General features: G+C 45.2%; 1 protein-coding gene across 3 annotated transcripts in view; it reads right to left on the bottom strand.

Annotated features, from left to right (window-relative positions):
* FBXL20 (F-box and leucine rich repeat protein 20) overlaps positions 1 to 27403 on the bottom strand; it is a 391966-nt gene that overhangs the window by 266192 nt on the left and 98371 nt on the right. For all 3 annotated transcript variants that reach the window (XM_069237456.1, XM_069237458.1, XM_069237457.1), the window contains exon 2: positions 5720 to 5781. In XM_069237456.1, the coding sequence (XP_069093557.1) occupies positions 5720 to 5781 (62 nt within the window). The remainder of the gene's footprint in view (positions 1 to 5719; positions 5782 to 27403) is intronic.

Raw genomic sequence — 27403 nt, 5'->3', positions numbered from 1 at the left:
AGAACACTAGTGCTAACAGATAATGAAGATTAAACGAAGGTCAGGATGAACATTAAATCATGACACAATGTATGTGTGACGTCTCATATAAAGATGTATCTTTTTAACATGGTGCATGACAAGAACAAGATGTTCCCATTAATGTACTTGTGAAATGTAAAACAGCGAATTGTTAATAAAAATATATTCAAAAAAAAAAAAAGTACATGTTCCATTCTTCCTCCCAATTATGCTTCATGCTTTCTCTCTCCTTATCCTGCCAGCCATACCCCTATTGCTAGTATATGCTCCCACCACATAGCAATGAGTAAATACTCAGCAGATTCTCACAGCTACAACTTCAACACATGGGCAATTCTGTTTCTTTCACATGGACACGACTGAACAACGGCATGCAGAACTTTACAAATCCTATAAACTAAGTTGAGATTCCACAGAATAATTTGTGAGGCATTTTGTATTGTTGTCCTTTGCTGCAGTTCGTACTTTCCCATATTGCATGTCACACCCAGGGGACTGTAGAAGGTGTTAAAGAAAAGAGGCATTTCCTTTGTTGTACTAACTTTTTTGGAATTTTGAGAAAAGAAATGCTGTAATTAACCATGCACAACAGGGTGACATATAATGGAGGATAGCAGCCACTGTGTAACTGATACATAATAATGTACATGGATATTAAGTGGAGATCCCCTCATGCATCTATAAAGGTGAGACACTGTTGGACTGAAAAAAGTTCTTCTGAGTAAAATGGCTGGTGCTAGTCTATTCTACTGGCGAAGATCAGCAACAATGAAACCTTTTCTCCAACTGACAACTGGCAAAAAAATCTGCTGTTAAAAAGCCAACATATTTTGTGATGAGAGTTGTATAGGGTCTGCACCCCTTAGACCAGTGCACCACAGATTTTCAATCTCGACGCACAAGACACCATATCTCTATGCCTTAACTGGCTGAGCGGTATCACTTAGCCAGGTTCCATCTGCAAAGCGGAGGCGAACGACAATTGCAGTCCAGGCAAGACCTAGAGGAAACTTAATTAAAACTACCATTCTTCTTGGGAACAAGACTACAGATAATCTTAACATTTTGATACACATATGCACAACCTTTGCTACACATCGTAAAGGGATATGAAATCCGTAAAAGGGTGATCGTTGCTGGAAAGGAGCTTTAAGAGGCTGTTTCCAAACAAGGGCCATCATAGATGCCAACCGTGACAGACAACAGAAGGAACATCCGCTGTTAAAGTCTCCACAGGGTAAACTAAAACACAATGCAATGCTTGTCTAAGTTCACCAGAAGGGTTTTATATTCTGGTTTCTGTTGCACTGCCTATGGTTTCAACCACGATGTCTCTTTCTGTGCAGTAGTTTATAATATTTTATTTAATTAAAGCTATCTTATTGTTTATTGAAGAAACAAATACATTTCTTTAAATTTCTTATACACGTCATACCAAAAAACTAAAAATTTTGCAACTCTTCTTCGATTAAAGGAACAACAACCTTTCGAAGTAAGCTCTGGTCATAGATGATGCTACAAAAAGGCTGGTACCAGTTCGCTTGCGAGTTTCGTCTGCATGGTGAAATTTGTTCCTTGGGCCTTATGGTTAAACAATATAAGATGACAACATCATAAGGTCCTACTAGAGAGACTTGAGGGTGTGGGAACCGTGGATAAAGTATGGCTATGACTTAAATCCTTCCTGTCTGATGGAGAACAAGTCCACATACCCCCTTACACTCCGAGTTATAGGAAAATGAGATGTGGTGTACAGCAGGGCTCGGCTTTAAGCCCCACACTGTTCAATATTTACATGGCAGAGATGACTAGAGAAGTTGAGCCTTTGGGTTTTAATATCATGTCCTTAGTTGATGACAAGCAATTGATGCTCGTCTTTCAGCAGCTTGATGATTCTGTAATAGCAAATTTTCAGGGCTGTCGTAAGGCAGTCACCAACTAGATGCACAGTAGCTGTCTGAAGTTGAATTCAAACAAGTCAGAGGTTTTGATCTTTGGCGATTCGGACCCCCTGAACATTAGAAGATTACGGCCACCTGATTTTTGATCCAGAAATCATTAAGACTATCAAATTTCTCCCACCACATATGCAGAAACCATTGTTCGTGCTTTGATCACAGCTAGATTAGATTATGCCAGTGTTCTATACCTTGGGGTGCCTATGGCTCTGCTAAATAAGTTTCAACTGGTGCAAAATGCAGCAGCACGCCTTATTTTGAAAATACCCATGAGGCAATCCGTCAGTGAGGGTCTGAAGGCATTGGCTCCCGATCAGGCAAATAATAAAATGTAAAGCCCTAACAATTACTCATAGAACCCTACAGTAAAGAGGTCCCATCTAATTACAGAAAAGAGTCGGAGCTTGTGTGCACAGTATGGCATTTCACTGTCAGAGACTTGTACATATTCCTATGATTTGCAAAGCTGGACCAGGGAGAGGGTGAAATCTTTTTTGGTGTGGGCTGCTAGATTGTGGAGTTCTTTACCTAAGATTCTACGGGAAACGGAAGCAAAAGATGCTTGCAAATCCAATCTCAAAAATTTTCTTTTTAGAGAGAAGTAGTCTAGTTTCATTCACCTAGGTAGTTTAGCGCTGGGACACTGCCTTGGAAGCAGTTGTTTGCGCTTTACAAGTGGCTTCTCATTCATTTATTCATGAGGAGTCATTTGGTAAAGTTTTTTACATTGTCTACAGTACCACTTCAACAGTTGGTATTTTAGCACTTTTAATTTAACATTAAACACTTATACATGATAAAACAACAACTACATTTGAAACTCCACAAACTGGGAGATCAAAAGGGGGGATTTGGGTGGGCAGGAGTTTGAGAGAGGAAATCTTGTGAAGAATTACTAATATAAAATGCAACATACTACGCCTTTGAAGTCAGCTAATTTGAGAAGTGCTCACCTATGTATAACGTGTTATGGGATCTTTGTTCCCCTAGTTGGAGTAAATTAACTTGAAAGTTCTTAGTTAAGATATCTTGTGTAAATATAGGTCTTGAGTTTTCTGCAGAAGGAACTTTTATCAGGAGCGGTTTTGGACTTGAAGCGTGTTCTAAATTGAGGCCACAGACCCAGAGCAGGATGGTCTTTGAGACTGCCTCATTAGAAATCTAGGAAGTGATAAAATCCTTGCTGAGGGATTCTCTTACACCACAAGGGATTTCCAGAAGATACAATGGGTAACGTGGCCACAGCAATGGATTGCCAAGATGAAGCTGGGCTGACTGCAATCTCCAACACTCCAGGTACTTCCAGTACTTGTTCATCTAACAAAAGATCAAGCACTAACTAAAAAATCTGGCTTTTTCATTGGCAGGGACTTTGGCCCAGCAAATGGGTAGGCTGGCCCTGTGCCTCCAACAAAAATAAAAACATTCGGGCCAATGTACAATAATTTATCCAATTCCCTAATTTCCACTGTGATATGAGAACGTGTTTACTACCATTCCCTCCGTTGTCACGACTAGCTAGATGTCAGTCCATGTCAGAAAAGACATTTGTATAAGCCTCATAACACAGCAAGAACACAGCATGCCAACACTTTGAAGTAACTGAAAAATATGGCTGTAGTGGCTTGATAATTGACTGGTTTGAATACAAGCTGAGCTACTTTTTAAAATAAAAAAACACTTTACTCCTCAGCTTTCTATATGGCACACTGGCACAATGTGGTGAACCCAATAGGCTACCACCACTGCTAGACAAATTACAAACATGACTGCATCCCTTGTATTCTGTTGGGCCTGCACAGGCTGTCCCTCCAGCTAGCATTCTATTTAAGATGCACATTACTGAATAGAACCAGTAACAGCCAATGCACTGTCCTACCTAGGAGACAAAACGCAAACCACCCCAGAAAGCTAACACAAACCAATGAGTTATAACAATAATAAATGACAATTACATCTAGACTAAAAGCACCCCTTTAGATTTTAATTGTACCCTTGGGCATTTTTTACCATTTTGACTTAAAACTTTTAAGACTCCATCGTGCTGGTTCCCCTCATCTGATTTTACCCATGGTGTTTATTTTACTCCTTAAGGTGTCTTTATTTTCTAAATTGTTTTGGGAACTTGAGTCTCTTATTCTTTAACCTTAAAACTGTTGGTACTGCTTGAACTAGACACGCCTTTCTTTGGGGAATTGCTACTTATGATACAGCTACCAGTGGCTGAGCAGAATTTCTCAAGAACTGTCTTTTACCCTACCCAAATCAGGGAACATCCTTTCCAAATCAGTAACTCATTTTCTGACAGTACCCACATTTCAGATCATATAGGTATTAGCTCTAATGTACCGCTATAGGGAGGTATGATGCGTGACAGCTACCGGGTAAAGGTTCTGGCTGGCAGAATGAGCACAGTTTGGTTGGTGCAAAGTGGAATAGCAGTCAAGATGCAGTCTTTTCCTGTACCCCAGGTGTGAGGTCTAACAACCACCATTCGTGTGTATTATTCAAAGACCCTGCTTCCCCATGTGAAACTGGGGCACCTTTGTTTTTCCATGCATGCAGATTTCCTGGGTTAATAATGTGGTTCCCTACTGGGAAGTCAATGATGCACGTGACTCAGACTAATATCCCTGAACCATAACCAGATGCCACCATCCACCTGATAGCTTTTCTCTCTTTTTCATAGGTGGCTTGCATGTTCGGCGTACCCCCTTCAGCTGAGCCTTAGCTCTTGTGTGGAAGACATCTTGTTCAAATGGACTCATAGATTGCCAAGTTCACATGAGAAAAATAAGGCAGAAAAGGGAGGAAAAAAAACCACATGCAGATCGGATGACAGTTTTTGAAACCATGTTTAGAGCTTCTGCCATAACTGCCTCAAAAATAGCCACACAGGATAACACTGACCCATGTGAAGCATGAAAGGCAGATTCCTTTTTAAAGAGATGCCCTAAGCAGCACATTGTTCTTTATTGAGAATGATAACTCCCGAGTTATACCGTAGCTAATAACAGCCCTCACACCGTAGCTTCTGGGCAAGACTTGACTACTCTACAGCGACTGCCAATGGAAAGTCCGAAGAACCAAAGCAACCACTTCACGCCACAGCAGCTAACGTCCAAGGCAGGGAGGAGACTGCGCCTCGAACTCCAAGGCCTCGACAACGAACTCAGTGTCGAGAAATTTAAAGGGTGGGGGGGGGCTGGAGCAAAGCATTCTCTAGGAACACGCAACCCCATTCCACATAATCTGTCTTATTAAATCACTCATGCAACACATAAAGGAACTAAATAATTAGCTCTTCAACAAGCCCTTTGTAAGTGATTGGTAGAGATCTCCCAGCATCTCAGGCCCATACACCTGACAGCGAGACACTGTTCCAACCTCATACAGAAGCCTGGATTATTTCCTAAACTCTCCACAACCGAAGTGTTCTGCATATCGCTTCTACCGTTCTCAGTTGTTCCCTCCATGTCATCCCTGCCCACTCCTTAAGGGGGCAGCACACTCCTCAGAAGCTCTGCATCCACGTTGGGTGTTTCACAAGGGAAATGGCCTCTTATCCACAATGCGTGGCCTAGTGGTGGTCACCCCACACACCTGCAAACCGCGGAGGGGACGCGGTGTCTAAAGAACATCTGAGTAGGGGTCATCCGTCACCCACGCGACACATCCCCCCTTGGCAGAGTGGGTCACAAATTCAGTCAACACAGCCGCGCACAGAGGCAGCATCTTACCTGAGCAGCAGCTCCTTGGGCAGTTTCTTGTTAATGAGAGCTTCGTCATTGTTTGAGAACATCTGCAAAGCCCCAAAAAAAAACATTCATTAGTTTAGTACCGTTCCACTGATATATTTGTAGCAATGCGCGTTGCAGTTCACAGAAGATATCAGAGCTGCTTAAATTCACATATCGCAAATGCTTTTTTCCAGCCAAGGGACCATCCCAAAAACTAGACATTCAGCAAATAATAACACATCCTGTCTGCGCGTCTTTCAGTTTAACTGTCAACCCCTGCCCATTTGTTTACAGCCTTTCCGGTGCCTGTTTCCAACAGTATTGTGACTGGAGCACCGCAGGTACCTCGGTTATGTCTGCCTTCAGCTGGCAGTCCACGGCTCAGCTTGCGTCACACGGTGCTTGTTCAGGTTCTTTGGGTCACTTTCAAGTTTCCGTGTCTTTGATTTATGACCGGGTTACATCGCGCTGTGCCGGATGCCATCTCCAGCAAGCACGGCTCTGCTCCAGGCTGAGCGGTAGTGATTGCACTGTTTACAGTCTGGCTTAGTCATTCTCCCAGTTTACTTTTGCTGTTATTTGATAAGTCAATCAGTGAGTTCTCCCGCAAGCTGCCTGTTTCTTTGCTCTGATGTGTTTATAACGCCTCACCTCGCGTGTGCGTTGTCCCCATTCTTCGCTAGTTTACTTCACACCATACTTTAAGTTCAGCTCGCTCGGACTGGCTCCTCCTGTCCCGCTCGGTTTCATGTAGTTCACACCGAGTTCAATTTATTATATTTTGTGCTCGGAGCCTTTGGCTGATACACGATTTATCATGTTACCTCGGTGAATCAGTAACGGGGCAGTTGGGGTCTTAAAACGGATGTTCTGAAAACACGGTCCTCCCAGGAAGGTCCGCAAAAATCAGTAGAACACACTACTGTGTGTGAGACGGCAATCTAGCCTGCATACTCCTCACTGCAGGTCCAGTACTTCCATTTAAAGGCACGACAGCCGTGATACTGACTCCGCTGTATTATGATAAATCACTGAAGGGTTAGCACTACGCCAGCAAGCTGCCCCTTAGGTCACCTGGTTTGCGCAAACTAAGCCAGCAATCCGAAGGCTCGATGGGGCAACATATCCCGAAGCGAAACGTATATTGCGGTCCTCAAAAAAAAAAGTTAGCACTGGCAAAACCAATAGGTCGGGCACTTGTTGCTGGCCGCTTGGCTTTACCAATGCTTGGTTTGTGAATCTCTTTTGTAAGAAAATATGTAATGTAGGAAGACATGCATTGTCTAAAAGCGAGCGCGCGCACCGGAGGGTGGGGGACGTTTCTAAAAGACAGAGAAAATGTGAATGCCGCAAGAGCAGACCAATGGATGAAGAAAACTGGCTGACAAACCCTGTAAGTAAGTAGATATAATATGTTCATTAGAAACAAAAGATCTTGCCTAACGGTAATAACTGAACGACAGAGCGGTGGCGTTCATAACTGCCGAGGAAGACTTGATAAACGCAGAGATATAGAAGCATTATTTGATTCATGTAAAATAAATATATAAAAATAGATTTATTTCGGCAGAAAGGCCATTAAAGCACATTTACAAGAATGAAACGTAATAATTAAAACGTATACATTTCAAATAGAATAACGTAACAGAAACAGAATAAAAAACACAGCTATGTGACATTATGAGCAAAAGGCCACATAACACTTCACAGATAAAATTAACACATACATTTTCGGAGCTTTCACATTGCACCTAGAAATTTAGCCACTGGGACTGCGAGTGCTGGACAGGGATCTGATCTCAGGACTCGAAGGGCCACAGAGTGGCTGCCACGCACAATCGTCTGCAAATGGGAGCTAACCATAGACTATGTGGGCGAGCATACAACGGACAAACATAAAGACATGGGCGGCAGTTTCCATGGAAAGAAAACAGGGCGGGAATACACCCATTAGCCCTCCAGACCAGCCTGCGGTGAAGGATCTCACAGGTAAAGGGCCCATTGGGAACTGGAAGTATAACTTCTGGTCCAGAGGGACGGTTATCTGATCCCAGAACAGCTCTTAAGCACTCACAGGCTTGAAGTCAAGAAAGTCACAGGACAGCCTAGATGAGTCGGCCTTCCTGGAGTCATACGCCTGTACTGTATCCCAGTAAAGTGCCTTTCAAAGCATTCTTGGGCAGGAACGAAGAGAACACCAGGTGGTCCCAAAGGTTTATTAAGCCAAAAGATTTAGGAACATTTTTAATATTTACAAACCATGGGGCCTTATGAAATTGATCTGCCACCATGATGTCCTGTAATGCTAATGCATAATAGGCTAGTTCTGGGATCGTCCATATATGCCACCAAAACAAAGGTCGTAGCCTAGCTTCCCCCACAAGACTTCATGCCCATGTCATGCCGAAGCGGGTGCAAACGAGTACTAGAAGGGAGGGAAACAAGGCTGCATATACATTTGTTCTCCAAACTTCTAAGAGTGTCTAGATTAAAACAGGCTCACAATTCTGCCCCATATAGGGCATAGGACAAAGCTTTGGCCTCGTAAATGCGAAGGGCCGGAGGATTAAGTAAAACAATCCACCATCTCAAGGAGGACCACCCCCATAGTAATGCGTTCCTTAAATGATCTGTGTGTATTGAAGAACATCACCTTGGTTTTGTTCATCTTGATTTCCAGCTCCCAGGAGAGACAGAACTCCTCAAAACATTGGAGGAGTTTCTGTAACCCACTCGGGGTCTTGGAGGTCAACAAGTTGTCATCCGCAAACAACAGAAAAGGAATCTTGGAACAAGCCAACAAGGGGGCATCCGCTTCAACTGACAATAGAGAGGATACAACATCATTAATACATAATGAAAAAAGCAGGGGGGCCAGTACACAACCGTGGCTGACACTACACAGCACTGGAAATTCCTCGTCAGTTGATCCCGAATCGTGCAAAATTTCCCTTGTGAAGGCGTCTAAGGACAAAAGATGTAATGGTATTTTCATCTTGTTCAAAACCTGCCAGTGTAGACCTTGGTACCAAATCGAATGCAGATCTATGATCCAAAACACATCAAATACAGTGAACCCTTCCAATACTGACAGTATGACCAAAAAAAAAAAAAAAAAAAAATCAAAAGCGAAACACCTGGTCAATGGTTGAGCCCTTAGTCCGAAAGCCCACTTAATAGGGGCTAAGAATATTTTCATCAGCCATCCATTACTATGGCTTGGCCAGACATTGGGAAAACACTTCTTGAATCCAGTAGCTTAAACTAATCAGTCTAAAGTTGCTGGGAAGAGATCTATCCTCTTTTTTGTATACAGGGATAACAACTGCGCTTTTCCATGATTTAGGAACTTCTGACCCTGCAGCTATAGAATTAGTGATAAGGATATAACGCACCCAAAAGTTTATGTTGGATAAAAAAACATCAGCTGGGACACCATTCAACCCTGCTGCTCTGCCATGTGCAATAGCTCAAACAGATTTAATCACATCTGAGATATCAAAAAGTGGAATTGTAGAAAGCAGACAGGGCGGAGATAGCATAAGGGCCAGGGCTGTTTTGTGTCGAAGCATCAGAGTAAAGGTCAGAAAAATAGGTGACCCTAAGCAGCAACATTATTTGCAGCAGCAACATTATTTGCAGATTCGGGGGAGCCACACCGTCATTGCGAGCTAAAAGTTGCCTAAACAAATTGGAATCTTTAGCCGGGCAAGCGTCATAAAGGGTGCTCCACCTCTGTGAGTCCCAGTCACTACTAGGAAGTTTTTAGAGAGTCTTGCAAGCGAATAGCACAAACTAGGGAACGCTGCAGTTTCCTACAGACTTTGATAAACCAAGGGTTGCCTTTACGAGCTCCATGTGCTTTGGGTTTGCCCAGAACAACGAAGTGCCCTGCTATAAGCTTGAAATAAGCCTCATGGATACTGATCAGGCCATCCGATTAAACAGCCCCTCCTCTTTCAATGCCTTCCAGGATATTAGTGACCTCCACATTGAGGAAAGTTATAAAATCCAGGCGGTTAGCCATCGGGCACCCTTTTAAATGACGACTATTTGTTGTCACTGTAACTTCCCTAGATGCAAGAGACGGCCCAGGAACTAAAGGCATAGATGCAAATAGTGCAGTAAGAGTCAAGGAGAGGGGATTGTGATCCCTTTAAATCCGCTCAAGCACAGACATGTCAAGGACAGAAGAGGAGAGCCTAAGATCAACAAAAATGTAATCAATCCAACTGGTATGAAACAATTTATTGAACGTGTGTGATCTTTACTGTCAGAGATTCTCTTAACATTAACAACCCTAAGTCCATATTCTATTGTGAGGCCCTTTAGTAGTATAGAAACTTGTGTCTATGTACGAATTGGTGGGATGGACAATGGGGGAATAGCCTATACCGGGTCTTCGCTATATGATAAACTGACATCATCCCCATCAAGGGGTTCGAAAGAAGTGTTAAAATCACCCCCCTACAATCAGGTGTTGAGTGATAAGGCACTGGTCAAGTTGTTTTTCCAGAATGTACAAAATACGCAAACTTCCTCCTCCCCTTGAGCCGCATCACATAGACCTTATAGACCATGTGCCTTCAGCTAGACGCATTCGTTATTTCAATGGCAAGGATGTCCGGGGAGGAACTGGGCAATTGGGTCACTTAACAGTTCAAAGAGGCTCTGACCCACGTAGCTGGCTCCCAAGATGCCCTACACCTCTAGATCTAGGGATAGCAGGGAGAAAAATATCCAAATAATAGATCTGTGAACTGGATCAAGAGACCAAGTTTCTAGGAGACATTTATTGTACTCATCCACGAAAGAAGTCCAGTCAGGCGGGACTAGTTTAGATCTTAAACCGGCCAGGCTCCCTGAAATAAGAAGCAACTTACTAAAGTCTCTATTATATGTATCCCACTGGTAACTTCAAATGGCTGATTTCCCGAAGTTGGAAAATAAGAGGGTGCTTGTGTGGGAGTAGTAACTAGAGCACTAGAAATAAATAGAATAGTGGTGCCATTATAATCCCTAGGCATCGAGAGGCGATTCTCCAAATGGAGAGCAGATGGGATAATAAGATCTCCAGTGGACTAGCACTAGTATGCCATTCTGACTACCAGAGCTCGGATCGATGTTGAAGTAAACTAGGTGACACTGTCTATCAGTCAACTTCGCTAAGGGATGGAGAAATAATATATGCTAAGTTTGCAGGCTGGCCTCAAGCCTCAGGACTGCATTACCTACATGACATAGTTCGTAGCATGCAGATCCCTAGACATGACTGTTTCCACTTCTATGAAGACCTGGCCTAATATTAGGAGGTTCAGCCTGCGTCCGAGTACAACTAACACTATATGAAAAAACACACAGACTGTTCCTGTGGGGGTGTCCGCTAACTATTACAGCTGCAACACAGTGAAACAGTACTACAAACTGGCAATTAATCACAATCTTGCACTTTACAAAACTAACCACGGAAATAAAATAAATAAATAACATTTAAGACTGCAACTAGCCTGCAAAATGAGAATGGCGAGGTTTTAGAGACTGTAGGAGCATCTCAGAGAGGGAAACAAGTCGGCCCATGCAGAAAGCAGGGGGGTCTCAGTATAGGCATTTAAGCTTGCACTTCACCACCAAGCAGGTAGTCGCTCTACTGGGATTTCCCAATGAATGCACAGTCTGCCAGGGAGTTAAAAATCCTTGCTGAAGCAGTAAGCGAGATCCTAAAACCTCATAGCACATTATACCATGGATCAAACCAAGTAAGTGATAGTCGTACATCAAAAGTAAATTAGTTATAAACTAATGGCAAATTCTTTTGAAAGAATTATCTAGCCCGTTGATTGGCTGCTTGGGCAATGCCGGTGGCACTTCAGTGCTATGCTCGGAATACTTGTCATGCACAATTCTGTACTCCAATCCTATGGATACTTGTCGCAGAGCAGCAGTATGCTGAAAATCCTCAGAGCTGCCGGTCAGGAATCCCTGGCAGAGTAGTGCGCCAGGTATACTACCTCGCATTGTGCCCATGGCACCGAGCACTATGTCTGGAAGAAAAGGCTGCTTGTAATGCAGGTGCATACACCTTCATGTGCATCTTTGCTAAATTCATGATCTCTCACTACCTTCACCCTGTACGGGATCTTCCAGCAGGTAGGTACAATCACACGCAGACACACCTGCATGTCAAAACAGTCATCCACACAGCAATGATTGAGGAGTCTGCTCTACAGTATTGAGGGCTTTTCGGGAATTACTACAATTTTTAAAAAGCTGGGACAATGACCCTGGAAAACTCGAAAAAAATAACGATTTATTGGTTCATACAAGATAAGCCAATATAAACATTTACACCTTACATACAAATGTTCCTGTGTGTCAGACAGCTGCTGATGGGTATTTAAGCCTCTCTTACTCTTTCCTTATCATATCTTTTGGCTTCAGTTTCCGTACGATGTCCCAAGACAACCTTGTGGAATTAAGAGCGGAGTGCAATGAAATTGGTCTCGCATTTGCTCCACTTAGAGATATTGGGGTTGTAAATTCCTAACTGTACTTTTCTTGCCACATAAACTGAAAAGCAAAACAGTTGACATAAGCGTGTCAATTCAAGGCGCCATTGCCGCCATGAGCGCGAAAGAGACAAAAGGAAAAAGAAGTTCGCTCAGAGTCAAACATATCGGCAACTATGCAATTATCCATGTAAGAGAGTCAGTCTGCAAGGCGGTAACAAAACCTTCCCAAGGAGGGACAAAAGGAAAGCATTTACCAATGATCAGAAAGGATTTCTGAAAGTCAAGCCCACGAACCAGTGAAAGTGATGGGCGTGAGGTGGGCGTGATTAAAAGCCTACAATACTTACAACAGGTCAAAGCGCTTGCGCGCTCCACCTAAAAGGAGGCAGATCGCCTGCAATCTGCAATCCTTACGCTGAGGAAAAGGCCAGCTGTGCACTCAGCAGAGATGTACTCCACTTCTTCAGAATCCTCCGTTTTGTACATTTAATCTAAGAGCTCCATTATTTCATCATGTTAATTCAATGTGACAATATATTTGAATAGCAATGCCTTGATGATATACCCTCAATGTCAAAGCCTTGTGAAATCATATTTATTTTGTTAATTACTAACCAATCATAGACATTTTGAAGAACTGAGGTCTGTCTAGAATGCTTGGGTCTGCTCTATTTTAAAAGCAAGATGCAAGTGTAACTTATGGTTACCTGGGCCTTCCTAAAAAAAAAAAAACTTATGAACATAAAAGGAGTTCTAAACTACTTCGAGAGAATGTGTGTGAACCATAAGAAGCGATAGCACATCATGATTCACCACGTATCAATGTAATGCTGCTTGCAAAATGCAGTCAAGCAAAAGCCTGGCACATGCTGCACAAGTACTTTAGGGTAAAAAACAAATGTACCATAAATAGCGCTGCACAAAGACAACTAGGGATGACATTTCTAATACTGTGCAGTAAACTGTATTCTACTGCACTAGTGACGTTTTCTACCTGATCCCGTGTTTTAACCAAGGTTATTTCACATCGTAGAGCCCACTGCACGTGATGGATATTTTGCCCTGCCCCTCATTAAACTATTATAAAGGTGCAGCCTTAAGCCTACCCTAGACTTACAATGGGTTCTGGACTAGTCCTGGACTTGGAGGGGGACGCCACGTAAGGCTTCATTGTGACAGAAGGACTCATGTCCCTTTCACAGGTTTCACATGTATAGGGTGGTGGTAGCAGCATACTGTGTTTTGTAGTAATTATAGTTCTGCCTTTTTACCTGCACCATACGAATGGGTGCCTACTGGCCCAGTCACCAAAAGTTCCACTGCTAAAGGTATAACTAGAATCCTGGCATCTGGGCATGTGAATGTATGATGGGTAGTCCAGCAGTGCATTAACTCCTCTAAGTAAACCAGAGTGTCACTGGATGCTGGATTCCATTTTGGGAGCCCTGGCCTGTTCATGTGCACAAGATGGAGCTGTGATCAATGTCCCAGTCAGAGAAAGTGTTTTGCTGATGTTCCTGGGAGTATAGGGAGGGAATTCAAACTAAAGTGGGAAAAGACGAGACAGGCATTCCCTCAGAAATTCAATTAGGTCCTTTCACAAGCACAAGTCTGCTGATTAGAATTCCTGAGACTGCCATTTGGTCGTTGGCAGGGGCTAAGGTTGGGACTCTTTCTGAGTGAGGGTGTCAAGTGCCCTTTCTTCTAAGAGGAGCAGCCCTTTGTCTCTTTTCTTGAAAACTGTAAGGTGCAGCTGGTGATAGCTGAGGCGGAGACTGATCACACCTTTTTGTAACAACCCTGTTGTAAACAGAATCACAAACAGTCTGAAACACAGCCTGAGAAGGACATATGAAAGGGGAACGGACGCAAACCCATTTCTCCTGTCTGCTAACTCTGTATAAAAGTGTGAGCTGCTGACACACGTATTGTTCCAGTTAAAACGTTGTATTAAGCAGAGGGGTGCTCCCAGAAGTACCACTACACAACCAGGGAAGAGTCTAGCAGCCAGCTTCCCAGCGGTGAGAGAAAGCCGCAGCCGCAATTCCTGGAGGAGGAAATGCTGACCTGTCTTGGGCAATGAAGGTGAATGGCCTGATCAAGAGAGAATGAGTGCCCTGAACGTGCAGGAGGAGCTACCGGCTCCATTTAAAAGAGACTGCGTGGTTGTATGCAAATACGTCTTCGCAACTGATGGAAGAGCTGCAGCATTTTTCAAAGCTTGCCAAGCAACCTTGTTGTGTTATGCTTGTTGTCACCACTAACATACTTATGTTCAGCATGTCCGATTGGTCACCAAGACAGAAGCATGGATAGAAGCTTGCTCTGCACCACCCACTGTGTGTCAGTGACCCATAAACCATGACTGTGACTATCCTGGCCGTGCAGCCCCAACTGCTGAAGCAAAGATAGCAATCCTGAGGTACCCACCAAGGTATCCCTTGTGAATAGTGAATCGCCATTGTCTTCAAGGACTCCATCAACGTCACCACCTCCACCGAAGACACCCCCCTCGCCGCCGAACACCTGCGCTTCCAGATCCACACCGACCCCAGGACCACCCTCAGAGGAACTCTCCTCTACAGACCCCCTGGACCCCGGGCCCTCTTCAGCGAATCTATCACCGACTTCATCTCCCGCACGCCCTTGCCTCGCCGGACTACATCCTCCTCGGTGACCTCAACTTCCACCTGGAACAGAACAACGACCCAAACACCACCGCCCTGCTCGACAACCTCGGTCTCAAGCAACTGGTGAACACCCCCACCCACATCGCCGGACACACGCTCGACCCCATCTTCTCCGCCAGCAACAACGTATCCTTCAGCCACTCCTCCGTAATACACTGGACCGACCACAGATGTGTCCACTTCACCTTCCAACGCGAGACTCTCCACCTCCGCACACAACCCATCCCACGCAGACATTGGAACAAAATCCCCACGGAACAGCTTCTCTCCACTCTCAGCGATAACCAACCCACCTTCTCCACCGACCCCCAACGACGCAGCCCTCAGCCTCACGCATTGGATCACCAACTGCGCGGACAACCTTGCACCCCTCAGACGCCTCCCAAGACCAACCAACACCAGGAAACCTCTTTGGTTCACAGACACCCTCAAGGAGTCTAAAAAAACCTGCCGCACCCTCGAGAAAGCCTGGCGCAAGGACCACACCGCAGAAAACATGTCTGCCCTCAAAAACGCCACCCGCGAACACCACCAACTGATCCGCGCCACCAAAAGAATTTCCTTCACAGACAGACTGGACAAGAACACTCACAACAGCAAAGAACTCTTCAACATTGTCAAAGAGCTCTCCAAACCTAACGCCAACGCCATCACGCCCTCACAAGACCTCTGCAACTCCTTCGCCACCTTCTTCCATCGTAAGATCACCGACCTACACGACAGCTTCGGACACCAGACCCAGCCAACCACCACTGAACCTAGAACCCCAGCCATCACCCTCAACGCCTGGACTCACATCAGCACGGAAGAGACCAAAGCTACCATGAACTCCATCCACTCCGGTGCCCCTCGGACCCCTGCCCACACTTCATCTTCAACAAAGCTGACGACATCATCGCCCCGCATCTCCAGACCATCAACAGCTCGTTTGCTTCTGCCACCTTCCCCGAGAGCTGGAAACACGCAGAAGTCAACACCCTACTGAAGAAACCTACGGCGGACCCCAGCGACCTGAAGAACTTCCGCCCCATCTCGCTCCTCCCCTTCCCTGCCAAAGTCATAGAGAAGCCGTCAACAAGCAACTTACCAACTTCCTTGAAGACAACAACCTACTCGACCCCTCTCAGTCCGGATTCCGAGCCAATCACAGCACAGAAACCGCCCTCATCTCAGTCACAGACGACATCAGAACTCTGATGGACAAGGGAGAAACAGTCGCCCTCATCCTCCTCGACCTCTCGGCTGCCTTCGACACCGTCTGCCACCGAACCCTAATATCCCGCCTCCGCTCCACCGGTATCCAAGGACAGGCCCTGGACTGGATCACCTCTTTCCTCTCCAATCGCTCCCAAAGAGTCTACCTCCCACCGTTCCACTCAGACCCCACCGAGATAATCTGCGGCGTCCCACAAGGCTCCTCGCTCAGCCAGACTCTCTTCAATGTCTACATGAGCCCCCTCGCCGACATCGTACGCAAACACAACATCAACATCACCTCCTACGCCGACGACACTCAGCTGATACTCTCCCTCACCAAGGACCCCACCAGCGCCAAGACCAACCTGCAAGATGGAATGAAAGACGTCGCAGAATGGATGAAACTCAGCCGTCTGAAACTGAACTCAGACAAAACGGAAGTCCTCATCCTCGGAAACACCCCTTCCGCCTGGGACGACTCTTGGTGGCCCACGGCCCTTGGCACCGCACCAACCCCCCTCAGACCACGCACGCAACCTCGGTTTCATCCTGGACCCACTTCTCACCTCTCACTTCTTAACCAAACAAGTCAACGCCGTATCATCTTCCTGCTTCCTCACCCTCCGCATGCTCCGAAAGATCTTCTGTTGGATCCCCGTCAACACCAGAAAGACTGTGACCCACGCCCTCGTCACGAGCCGCCTGGACTACGGAAACATTCTATACGCAGGAACCACCGCTAAACTCCAGAAATGTCTGCAGCGAATACAAAACGCCTCCGCCCGCCTCGTCCTCGACATACCCCGCAACAGCCACATCTCCGCCCACCTGAGATACCTGCACTGGCTTCCCGTCAACAAAAGGATCACCTTCCAGCTCCTCACCCACGCACACAAAGTCCTCCACAACAAGGGACCCGAATACCTCAACCGCCACCTCAGTTTCTACACGCCCACCCGTCAACCTTGCACTCGCCGCCGTCCCTCACATCCGCCGCACCACGGCAGGTGGGAAATCCTTCACCTACCTGGCGGCCAAGACATGGAATTCCCTCCCCACCAACCTCAGGACCACCCAGGACCACCTCGCTTTCCGGAGGCAACTCAAGACCTGGCACTTCGAGCAGCAGTAACACCCTCCCCCCTAGCGCCTTGAGACCCTCACGGGTGAGTAGCGTGCTTTATAAATGTTTTTGATTTGATTTGATTTACCCCGCACTACCCTCAGGAGGTCCCTGGTAAACCAAAGAGCAAGGCTGAAGCCTTGAGGAAACCTGTGCCAAAAGCTAGCACCTGGCAGGTTTGGAGCTGAAGAACTCTGGGCACGATCAGTTCACTCCCAACTTGACTGATCCTAGCACCAATAAGTGTGCAATCCCCCTTGAGCTCCACACCTAGAGCTGAGGGCTGCCTCTATCCAAAAAGACCTCAACACAACTGACAAAGGCTCACTAGGTTCCCCGAATTGGGCTTGTCTAATCCACAAGGCCCACCTGTGATGACTAATCGCCAAAGGTTCCACTCCTGCTGCGGCCCTCCAGAGACTCACCACGTGGCCGGTAGCAATACAACGGCTGCAGGACTGCAGTGTGTCATGTACGCAAGTTCCATCCACTGCCAGTGAAGCTAGAGCCTGTGGGACCAGCGCCGCACCAGAAGAAACTATTAGGGTCCGTGGGCCCAACAGAGAGACTAAGTGCTAAGAGACATGTAGGAGGGGCATTGCACTTAAATACAGACTACACCTCAAGAACTTTAAGACTCCAGGGACAGACAGAGAGGTGAACAGAGTGCCTAGATTAGGGCCCCAATTTGAAGTGCATGGGACTTCCAACCACAAGTAGGAAATTTAACACAATTTTGCGTGTCGTATTGTGCTTTTTGGTGTAGTAAAGTACTTTTCTAAAAGGAAGCAGTGGGCTGTAGAATCATCTTATTGGATTGATGGGTGTAGTTTTGAATGCGGAGTTTAAGTACTCCCATACTAACCTCCCTGAAAAGTTTGACTGCGTGCTGTCTCTACCACTGAGAGTCAAGTGCTGAAAGTGTTGTACTGGGCCCAGTTTGCAGAGCCATAGTAGAAAGGGCCCCGGGAGGAAAGTAGCAAACAATTCCAGCTCCTAGAGCTGTGCCCAAGTAGCCCCTACCTGCCCAGTGGTCCCCCAAACGACACCTAACACTACAGAATTGCAGAAGAAAGTAGGACAAAGAGCAGACATACAATGAAAATTAGGATTTTCGTTCAGCGCTTATTCGTTCAGCACTTATTGAATAATAATGCAGCTTATAGAGTGCACAGCTACTTCAAATGAAGTGCCCCAGTGCTAGGATCCTGTTCCCATGAGAGAAGAGCACACAGAGTGGTACCTTTCAACAACCAGACAAGAGAGGACAAGCTTTTAGCTTTTTCCTAAGACCTTCAGATGGAGAATTTCCAATTGTCAAAGGAAGAGAATTCCATATTTTATGCACCAGATAACTGAAAGAAATGCCTTGGAAGCGGACTCTTTTCCATTTAACCAGCGACTGAAGGTAGTGCAGGCCATTGTTAATATAATACCTTGTAGAAAAAGCAGAGGACTTTAAATGCAACTTTGCCTCACTGGGAGCCAGTGCACCTTATTAAACACTGCACTCTAACACTCTACTCTGCAACACTGCACTCTCTGCCACCACTGTACTTTACACTACTCTATGCTACTCCACTCTAAGCCACTGCATTCTATGCCTCTATACTCTGCACCACTCCATGCCACTGCACTCTATACCACTGGACTCTGGTGTACATGGCTAAAACACATTGGCAAAGCTAATAGCTCTTGCATAGCCAGTAAGTCTATTTTGCGTGTTAGGGATCTTGATATATCGCCCTCCAAGACCTTTGCTCAATTTTCCACCTCTTTAGCCAAAACTCTGTTTCCAATTGTTCTACAATAATCTATGAGGTTTGGCTAAATACTTGGTAAGAGCTGTCATATCTTAGATGTATGCGTGGAAAAGGCCAGTGTACAAATGAATGACTGGATAAGTGGGACATTAGATCAGATAGCTCCTCTTGTGAAACAGATCTCTCAGAGGCAAAAGCCTTCGGCCGGCTGGTTTAATGAACTACGAACCTTGAAGAAATGTGAGCAACTTGAGCACCTCTGGCCCAGAACCTATGGTCCAGCATGTAGAGCAGATTAGCTGGCGCCTCAAAAAATTTATCAGTTCATTAAACAATCTCGTTGTGACTATTATGCTAAGAAAATTAAATCCACATCACAAGTATTTAATTCTATTGTGAAATTGCTTACCTTACTGCCCCAAGTCTTATAATCTATCCTGGCGTCGTAAGTGAAATGCAATGCTATAGCTTCCTTCTCTTCTGAGAAGGTGGTGAGCATATATGCCTCCTTCCCTGTCAAGGCCAGAGACTTTCCGCTCCTAAGTGCATGGTTTGATACAGCGGAAGATAGTTCCAAGGTTCTGGATTTCAATTGTGTTAAACTTGATGACTTGGCTGTGCTATGCACTTTGCTGAAGTCTGTTTTTTTAAGTAGTGCAGCCTGTTCTGCGAGAGCTGTTAAACCTCTCCCTGGTGTCCGGCTGTGTCCCCCATAGCTGGAAAAATGCAATGGTGGTGCCACTATTAAAAAAGCCACTGCTTGATGCATCTAAACCTGAAAACTGCAGCCCAATCTGGTTTCTTCCACTCTTTTCCAAGATCAAATGGCATGTTAATAAAGAATTTTATCGAGGATAATGACATGTTACACAGGACCCAGTCGGACTTCCAACTCCTTCTGCAACACTGAATCCGCTCTGCTGCCAGCTCCAAAGTCAGTGCACCAGATCTTGGACTCTGGCAATTCTGCAGCGATCTTAATGTTGGATCTCAGTGCTGCTTTGGACACTGTGTCCCACAACATTTTGACTGAAAGACTGTGGAACTGTGGTATTGGCAATAAGGCTCTGCTTTGTTTACTTTGTTCATTCCACTCTAAGGTGTTACCTCTGCTGCAAGGGGTGTTTTGGGGATCTTCACCGAGTCCAGCTCTCTTTATCATCTACATCTGCCCTTGGGCTGAGGTCATCAAATGCTTTGGGTTTACCATCATGTCATATGTACATGACACTCAACTGATCATTACTCTTTCGCAAAAACAGCAATCACATGGACTCTTCTCTATGCCTAGATCTCTCGGAAGTTGCCACCTGGATGGATTCCAGTTGTTTAAAATTTAACGCAGTGAAGACTGAGGTGCTGATCTTGAGTAAACAGCCCAATATCTGGTCCCCTGCCTGGTGCCCCAGTAGCCTGAGCCCTCTGCCTCTAACTCTACCTCTCCCGAAGCCCACGGTCATAAATCTGGGTATTTGGTTTGATGATACATTATCTTCTGATAACCAAATGACTGCATTTGTGGGAAAATGCTTCGGGTTGTTAAAAACCTAAGAAAATACTGTGCTTTTTGCCAGTGCTCCTCAAACAACTGTAGTCCAAGCTCTGATTATATCTAGGCTGGACTACTGTGATGTCTTCTCACAACTGAGCAGAATTTAGCATGACCAGAATGCAGCTGCGCATTTACTGCTTAACCTTCCTAAACGTGCCTCCATCAGAGGGAGTAGACTGGAGTAGAGAGTAGTGGAGTATAGCACTGTGATGCAGAGTAAAATGCATATGCGTGAGTGCAGTGACAGTGCAACTGTGGTTTATTGGCATCGAGTGTAGAGGTTAAGATTAGAGTGGCGTAGACTGCAGAGGCGCAGAGTAGATTGTTTCAGAGTGGAGTGACGCAAGGTAGAGTGCAGTTGCATAGAGTGGCAGAGTGTAATGGCGTAGAGTAAAGTGGTGTAGAGTGCAGTGTTGTGCAGTGGTGCAGAGAAGATTAGAGTGGTGTACACTGGACTAGCATTGAGTGCAGGGGCATAGAGGTGAGTGTTAAAGAGTAAAGTGCGCTGGCGCAGAGTGCATTGGCATAGAGTGCAGTGTTGCATAGTGGCCTAGAATACAGTGGGGTAGAGTGGAGCTGTGAAGAGTAGATTGGTGTGGCGAAGACTTCAGTAGCGAAGGGTGCACTGGTATAGAGTGGTACAGGGTAGAGTAGATAGGTGTAGCGTGAAGGGGCGTAGAGTGCAGTGGGGTGGAGAGGTGCAGAGTGCAGTGGCGTGAAATGGTGCAACATGGAGTGGTGCAGAGTAGAGTGCAGTGACCTAGAGCGGAGTATTCATGGTGTAGTACAGTGATACTCAAAGTACGGCCCGGGGGCCGCATGCGGCCCTTTCGACCTTTACATGCGGCCCCCAAGTGCAGCAGTAGCACTAGGCTGCTGTTTACCCAACTTAACAGGCAATACTTTATTTAAACACTATTGAAGATAAAGAAAGGAAGTAAGGAATTTGTCCTGAACCGCTTAACTGCACGAACACTTTCCTTTTTTAATAAACCTTACAGCAAATCTCTGCAACTATGATAAGGGTTCTTAAAAATTCAAAAAAGTGCATTTCATTTACATGCAGGAACATTTCATTTTACTACATCAGATTATATCAGTGCATGGAGAAGTATTTTTTTTAAAGAACAATAGATTTCAAACATAGGTTCAGAAACACTAATTCTTACCCCCACCTTGATAACAATGTCAGTAGTGAATGAATAGGCAAGTCAGTTATCTGCACTCTTTGATTGGCCTGATTTGCTATTATACATGAACAACTTCATAGTTTAATAAATCAAACACAGGAGAAGGTTTCGCACAGCGCACATACTGAAGTCATGCATTGTGAAGTCCTCCTACATACAGTAATGAAGAAAATGTTTTCTGGTTTCACATTGAGCGATTCAGCCACTAGATCTATATGCTTTGCTGCCCCCTACACCCACCATAACGCCACACCCTTCCTCATCCAGAGCCCCCTCCTCCCTTTGATCGCCACGCTGCTAGCATCAGTGCGGCCCTCGGTCACACCACAGACCAAAATTTGTGGCCCCTGGGAAAATGTTTGTGAGTACCCATGGTGTAGTAGGACACTGCCATTACAGACAATATATTTTCAATTTAAATGACCATTACATTTGCACAGACATACAGTTTTACTAATAAATCAAGACAGTGCACAGACAAAAATGTGTGGAAGTTGAATCACCTAGTTTAATGGTTCATTTTGATTATATTGAAGTATTTGTTTCTAACTTCAGAAATACCAAAAATGTGCTTCATTTGTATTGGTAATTCCGATATATTCTGAAATACTTACACAGTTTATTTAAACGTTGTTGGGTGCTAGTAAAAACGTCTTACCTACCCCCAGGATCCAGCAAGATTGTTACATACATTCTCTTACACTATGAAGTCAGAGAAAGAAAATTAAACAATCGCCCTTGAAGACAGCACCTGACATTTGGCCTCAAACTTTAAATGCACAGCAAATGACGCAAGATAAGAAAACGATTTAACAGCCTATTTATAGAAAGGGAGTTTGGGGAAAGATACAGAAGACACAGTTTAGCCAATGGGAGGGACCAAATGAACCTAGAGAGGCTAAAGCAAATAAAGCCAGCAAATGTAAAGCCAGAAAACCACAAAGCCAGTGGTAATCAATCAACGGGTGGAATGCATTGCTAGGTCAACTTTCTAAAAATCCCTAGGAGTTCTTTAGAAAAACAGACTGCTGTGCTGTCTGGTAGGCTGCGACCTAAAATGAAAGCTCTGCAACTGTCAATGGAAAGCTAGAAAAAGGTGCAACAAGGTCCTTTAAAAAAATAAATTATAGCTATTCACCCACCCAGCCCGTGCCAACTTGTCCATCTTAACACCGTAATATTGAGGAACGGCTTGCAGAATACTGCGTCCGACACGTATTCCTCGAGAAAATCCTGAACTTCAAGTGTATGTTTTACTAATGTCCTGCAGTCAAGGGAGAAAAACTTACCTCCCCTAACAATGGCGTGGAAGCCAGGACCGAGAAGCTGCAAAAACTTGCACCAAACCTCCTTAGTGCAGAGGTTTAGTGAGTGACTGCAGGCATCAGACAGGGTCACTGAGTAGTCAAACAGTTCCTGTGTGGTGTAGTATATGGGGGCTGACCCAAAACGGCCAGGGGTCCTAACCCCTGGCGATGTTCAGGTGAAGATGGGCTCTACCACTGTTTGCTGGCGTGCTCCCTTCATGTTAAAATAGCCCGTGAGTTTCTCAAGGAACATGTTAAAAAAGCCCACCTCCCAAAGGGGGCATGGCATGGCTATGGGTGTGACGATATGCTGAAAACCGGGTGGGCATATCATATCCAACTGGAGCCCAGCACCTCCCCTCCCTATTGAAGGCTTCACCTACACACAGGAATACTGGAAAACAAATTGCTAACACTTCATTGAATGGGTTGGAAATGATACATTTGTGAAATCTCAGAGTTACCCAGCAACAGAAAATCGAGCTGTTAAGGACATCACCGATCATTCTACATAGGCTAATAACTTCACTGCAGAGATATGTGGAATTACGTTAACATTTCTAAGCTTAAGCATGGTGTTTGGGGTCAAATCTAAAGCATCATATATGCAAAGTGGGCTGTTTTCCACTGCTACCGATTTTAAATGCCCTGCTTTTCACACCAGTATTCAAAATTAGCTGTGCTGCATGCCACACTTCTTGAATTAGAGTTCAGGAGATACGGCACTTGTGCTGTCATGAGATTGAGTCTACCAGATAGAACAGCTGTCTGTTTGTAAAAGAGAGATTGTGAGCATAAAAGAGCTTGCAGCCTACCCACCACTTGCCATTGGTTGGCTTTACTCTCACTTTCATTTACCTGCTTCTTAATCAATGACTTGCCTTGTCCACCTTAAGTCTGCCCATCCCCCTGCAGCATTACCAATTTACTTGTGTCCTTCCACTGCTCACCTATGGAACTATTTTTTTCTTGGGCATTCCACAAGAGTGCATGTTTTTTTTTCATTTGTCTCCCTACTGCGCTGCTCTCTCTCACCTTCACCCTTCCATGCTGCACCCGCACTTCTCCCCAGGTTTCTTTCTCACCTGTGTTTCTCTACACATCAGCTCAACGTTACTCTCTCTCTCTCACTCTTTCACCCATTTACTTTTCTTCCCCTTGGATCCACGTTGCTCTTTCTCGCAAGTCTGCTTTTCTCCATTCCTTGTTGCTTCTCCCCACCTGCAGCCCCATATTGCTTCTGTTACTGTGCTGGCAGTGTCATAGCAATTTTATTTATTTTTAATTGCTGGTGGGGGCATCTCAGAGTGAAGTTGTGCAACATGGAGGATGCAGGTGCCCCCGCTCTCAATTGGCTATGAGTGGGAGGATAGAGTAGGAGGGGGCAAGCAACAATGAAGGGTAGGAGGGCAAGAAACTACTCAGGATGGGGAGGGTGGGACCAAGCAACAATGCAGAATAGGGTGGGAAGGGCAAGCAACACAGGGCAGGAGAGGATAAGCAACGTGACAGAGCAGCGTGGGAGGAGGGAAGCAACAACACGGAGAAGGGCAGAAGGGTGGCAGTGGGTAAGAACAACACCGAGAGGGTGAGAACAACACCGAGAGGGTGAGAACAACACCGAGAGGGTGAGAAGGGGCAAGCATGGAAGAGAGAGACAGGAGGGAGGGGGCAAGCAACAATAAAAAGAGGGACAGAAGGGTGGGAGGAGACAAGCGACAACAGGGAGAGGGACAAGAGGGGCAAGCAACAACAGAGAGCAGGAACAGAGGGAGCAAGCAACAACACAGAAAAGGATGGGAGGGTTGAAGGAGGCAAGCATCACCACAGAGTGGGATGGGGTAGAAGCAAATGGCACATGCAATCTTAAGGAGTGCTTCAAATAAAAGAAAAAAATATCTCTGAAAGAGTCAGACTAATGGAGGAACACAAGTAATTAGGCCACACTCCAGGGAGAGACAAGCACATGAATAAGAACTGAAACCAGCACATGCTGACCAAAGAGAAGCAAAGACATGAGTGATGATGAAGCCAACTAAGGATGAGCAATGGACAGGCTTCTAGGCCCACTGTAAGCTAACAAAACTTTTTGAAATAACAGCACTTGCACTGTCAAGCAAGACCTAAAAAGCACTAATATCATTTTGTAGGTACACATGAATGGCAAAAACTTCTACAACCTAATGCGGCAGCCACGTCACAGTTTTTTTTTTTCTGATTCGCCTGGTGATGGCGCTTGGACTTCACTTGGAACTAGATGTTCCTACTGCAATACTGGGAGCACCTGGGTCACACGATTTTACAAGACACTAGAAAATATTTATCAAGCAGGGCCTCACAGCAACAAAACTTAACAACTCAATGATGAGGCAGTCCTCAGCCATCCATGATCACAGAATTGCGCAGGAGTATGGGTTGGTAGGTAGCAGCGGCGAGGGTGGTGTATGCAGGACGGGGATGTTCCTAAAAGTCTGATAAAATGCAGGGAGCCTGGATGACATACCACAGGCTATCAAGTGAAAGGGGACGCCGAAGAGCCACAGCACATCACAGACACACCAGCAAGAACCAAATGGAATACAGAGAAGACATGAGAGCAAAGAACGCTCTACACAGAGATGAGACAATACACACAATCAACAATTAACCTTTTGTACTGAAACGTATGTCATGGCCTATTTCTCAACATGATGTAATATCGCTGTAATCTAAAAAGGCTCATACCCTTGTACTACACGCCATATGGTTATGTTAAAAAAATATAAAAAAAATAAACCGGGCACAATAGATTGACATTTCCCTTAAAAAAACAGAAGAAGGGGAACTTCTGAATTTCGCGTCAGACGTTTATAATAACTGCTGAATAGAGCTGGTTTCAGGTTTTCTCGGTTTATTTCAGGGCACAAAAGTTCCATTCAAAAGCAGGAAAGCTGATGACAGACTATGTTGACTTTAGCATGTAGTAAAATACAATTAACTATGAAACTTGAAGCTTGCCAGCTCCAGCAACACTGAGAAGCGGTAAGGAAAATGTGCTGCACAAACGTCCAGACCAAACAGCAAAGAGATGGAGGCCTGGTGACGATCCCAGGCCTTAGCACATGGCAAGACCTGTATGTAGAAGAACTGGGGACATGTTGACTACAAGGCCTCTCCTTGGGCCAATAACAAGGTTCTGGAGCACAGTGAACCAGGGACAGGATCAGTTAGCCTAACTTAAGACCCACTTAGACCCAAGAACGCATTGTGTGCAGAGTCTGACATAGGAAGCAATGCTAAGCTTTTGTCCCCTGTGGCCAGCTGTAGACCTGTGGTTTCCAAACATGTATCTAGCGGTTTAATCAAGGTAACAAAAGATCACACTGGGGTTTTGTGGCAGAGCCAATGCGTCCACCCCTTCTGGGTTAAAGTACCATCTTGGAAGGAATAGCATAAAACCACAGCTTTCCAAACCCTTAAATGAGTTGTTGATGGTCCAAGACACAGCAACACCTCCAGATAACACATCTCCACTATATGGTCTCTTCTACAGAGGAGCACCGAGAATAAAAAGAATCCATTTATGGTTTGGACTATTCAACAAACAGCTTTCGACTCCACTAGATTTGATATTCTGATCAACAAACCCAGAATTATTGTCCTTTAAGCATTGTATGATCTTGGACGCCTAGCACCCCTACTCTTTATGCATACCAGGGCCAAATGGGAAGTGTATCCTTTTCCATCCAGTAAGCCAAAGAAAGTTTTAGGAAGGACCTTTAGTCTGAGGGGCATGTTGTGTGTCCTTTAGCACAGCAAGAGGGTGCAGCTCATAAGAGACAAACCTTATGCAGAGAAAGATGGAAGTGTTGTGTGTTAGGGGTTCGTGTATGGTGCAACACAATGACCTCAGGTACTTGTGGGCACTTGTGACATGCTTTCATACTGTTTGGACTTTGCGTGTATGCATTTTCACTCGCAAGGGTGACAATGTCCTGTTTGTAATTTAACAGTATGTCCATTTACTACTGCCTTGCAGTATGTGTTTCAGCCTAGGGTTTTGGGTACCTTTACAACTCTGTTTCTTGTCTGCTGTTACTTGCGCTTTCTTATTACGAGCACTGATTTACGTTTCCTTGCATTTAATTTAGTGATCGATTCAAACGAAAAGTGCTGCGTTTTAAAAGCTCCTTTGAAAGTTTGCTATTCACCATGCAGTCATTCCCTTTCGTTGTCCTGTTCATTTCATTCATGCTCCCTGCTAGAAGTCCATGAGGCTGGTCTGTTCCACAGATGCCTCCAGCATTTTTTTCTCCAAACGGTGACAAGCGCATCAGGACCTAACCGGTCCTCACAGAACGGATTATGGCCTAA

This window comes from Pleurodeles waltl, chromosome 6 (assembly GCF_031143425.1).
Source record: "Pleurodeles waltl isolate 20211129_DDA chromosome 6, aPleWal1.hap1.20221129, whole genome shotgun sequence".
NCBI classification, from domain to species: domain Eukaryota; kingdom Metazoa; phylum Chordata; class Amphibia; order Caudata; family Salamandridae; genus Pleurodeles; species Pleurodeles waltl.
This window is presented reverse-complemented; position numbering and strand designations above follow the sequence as displayed.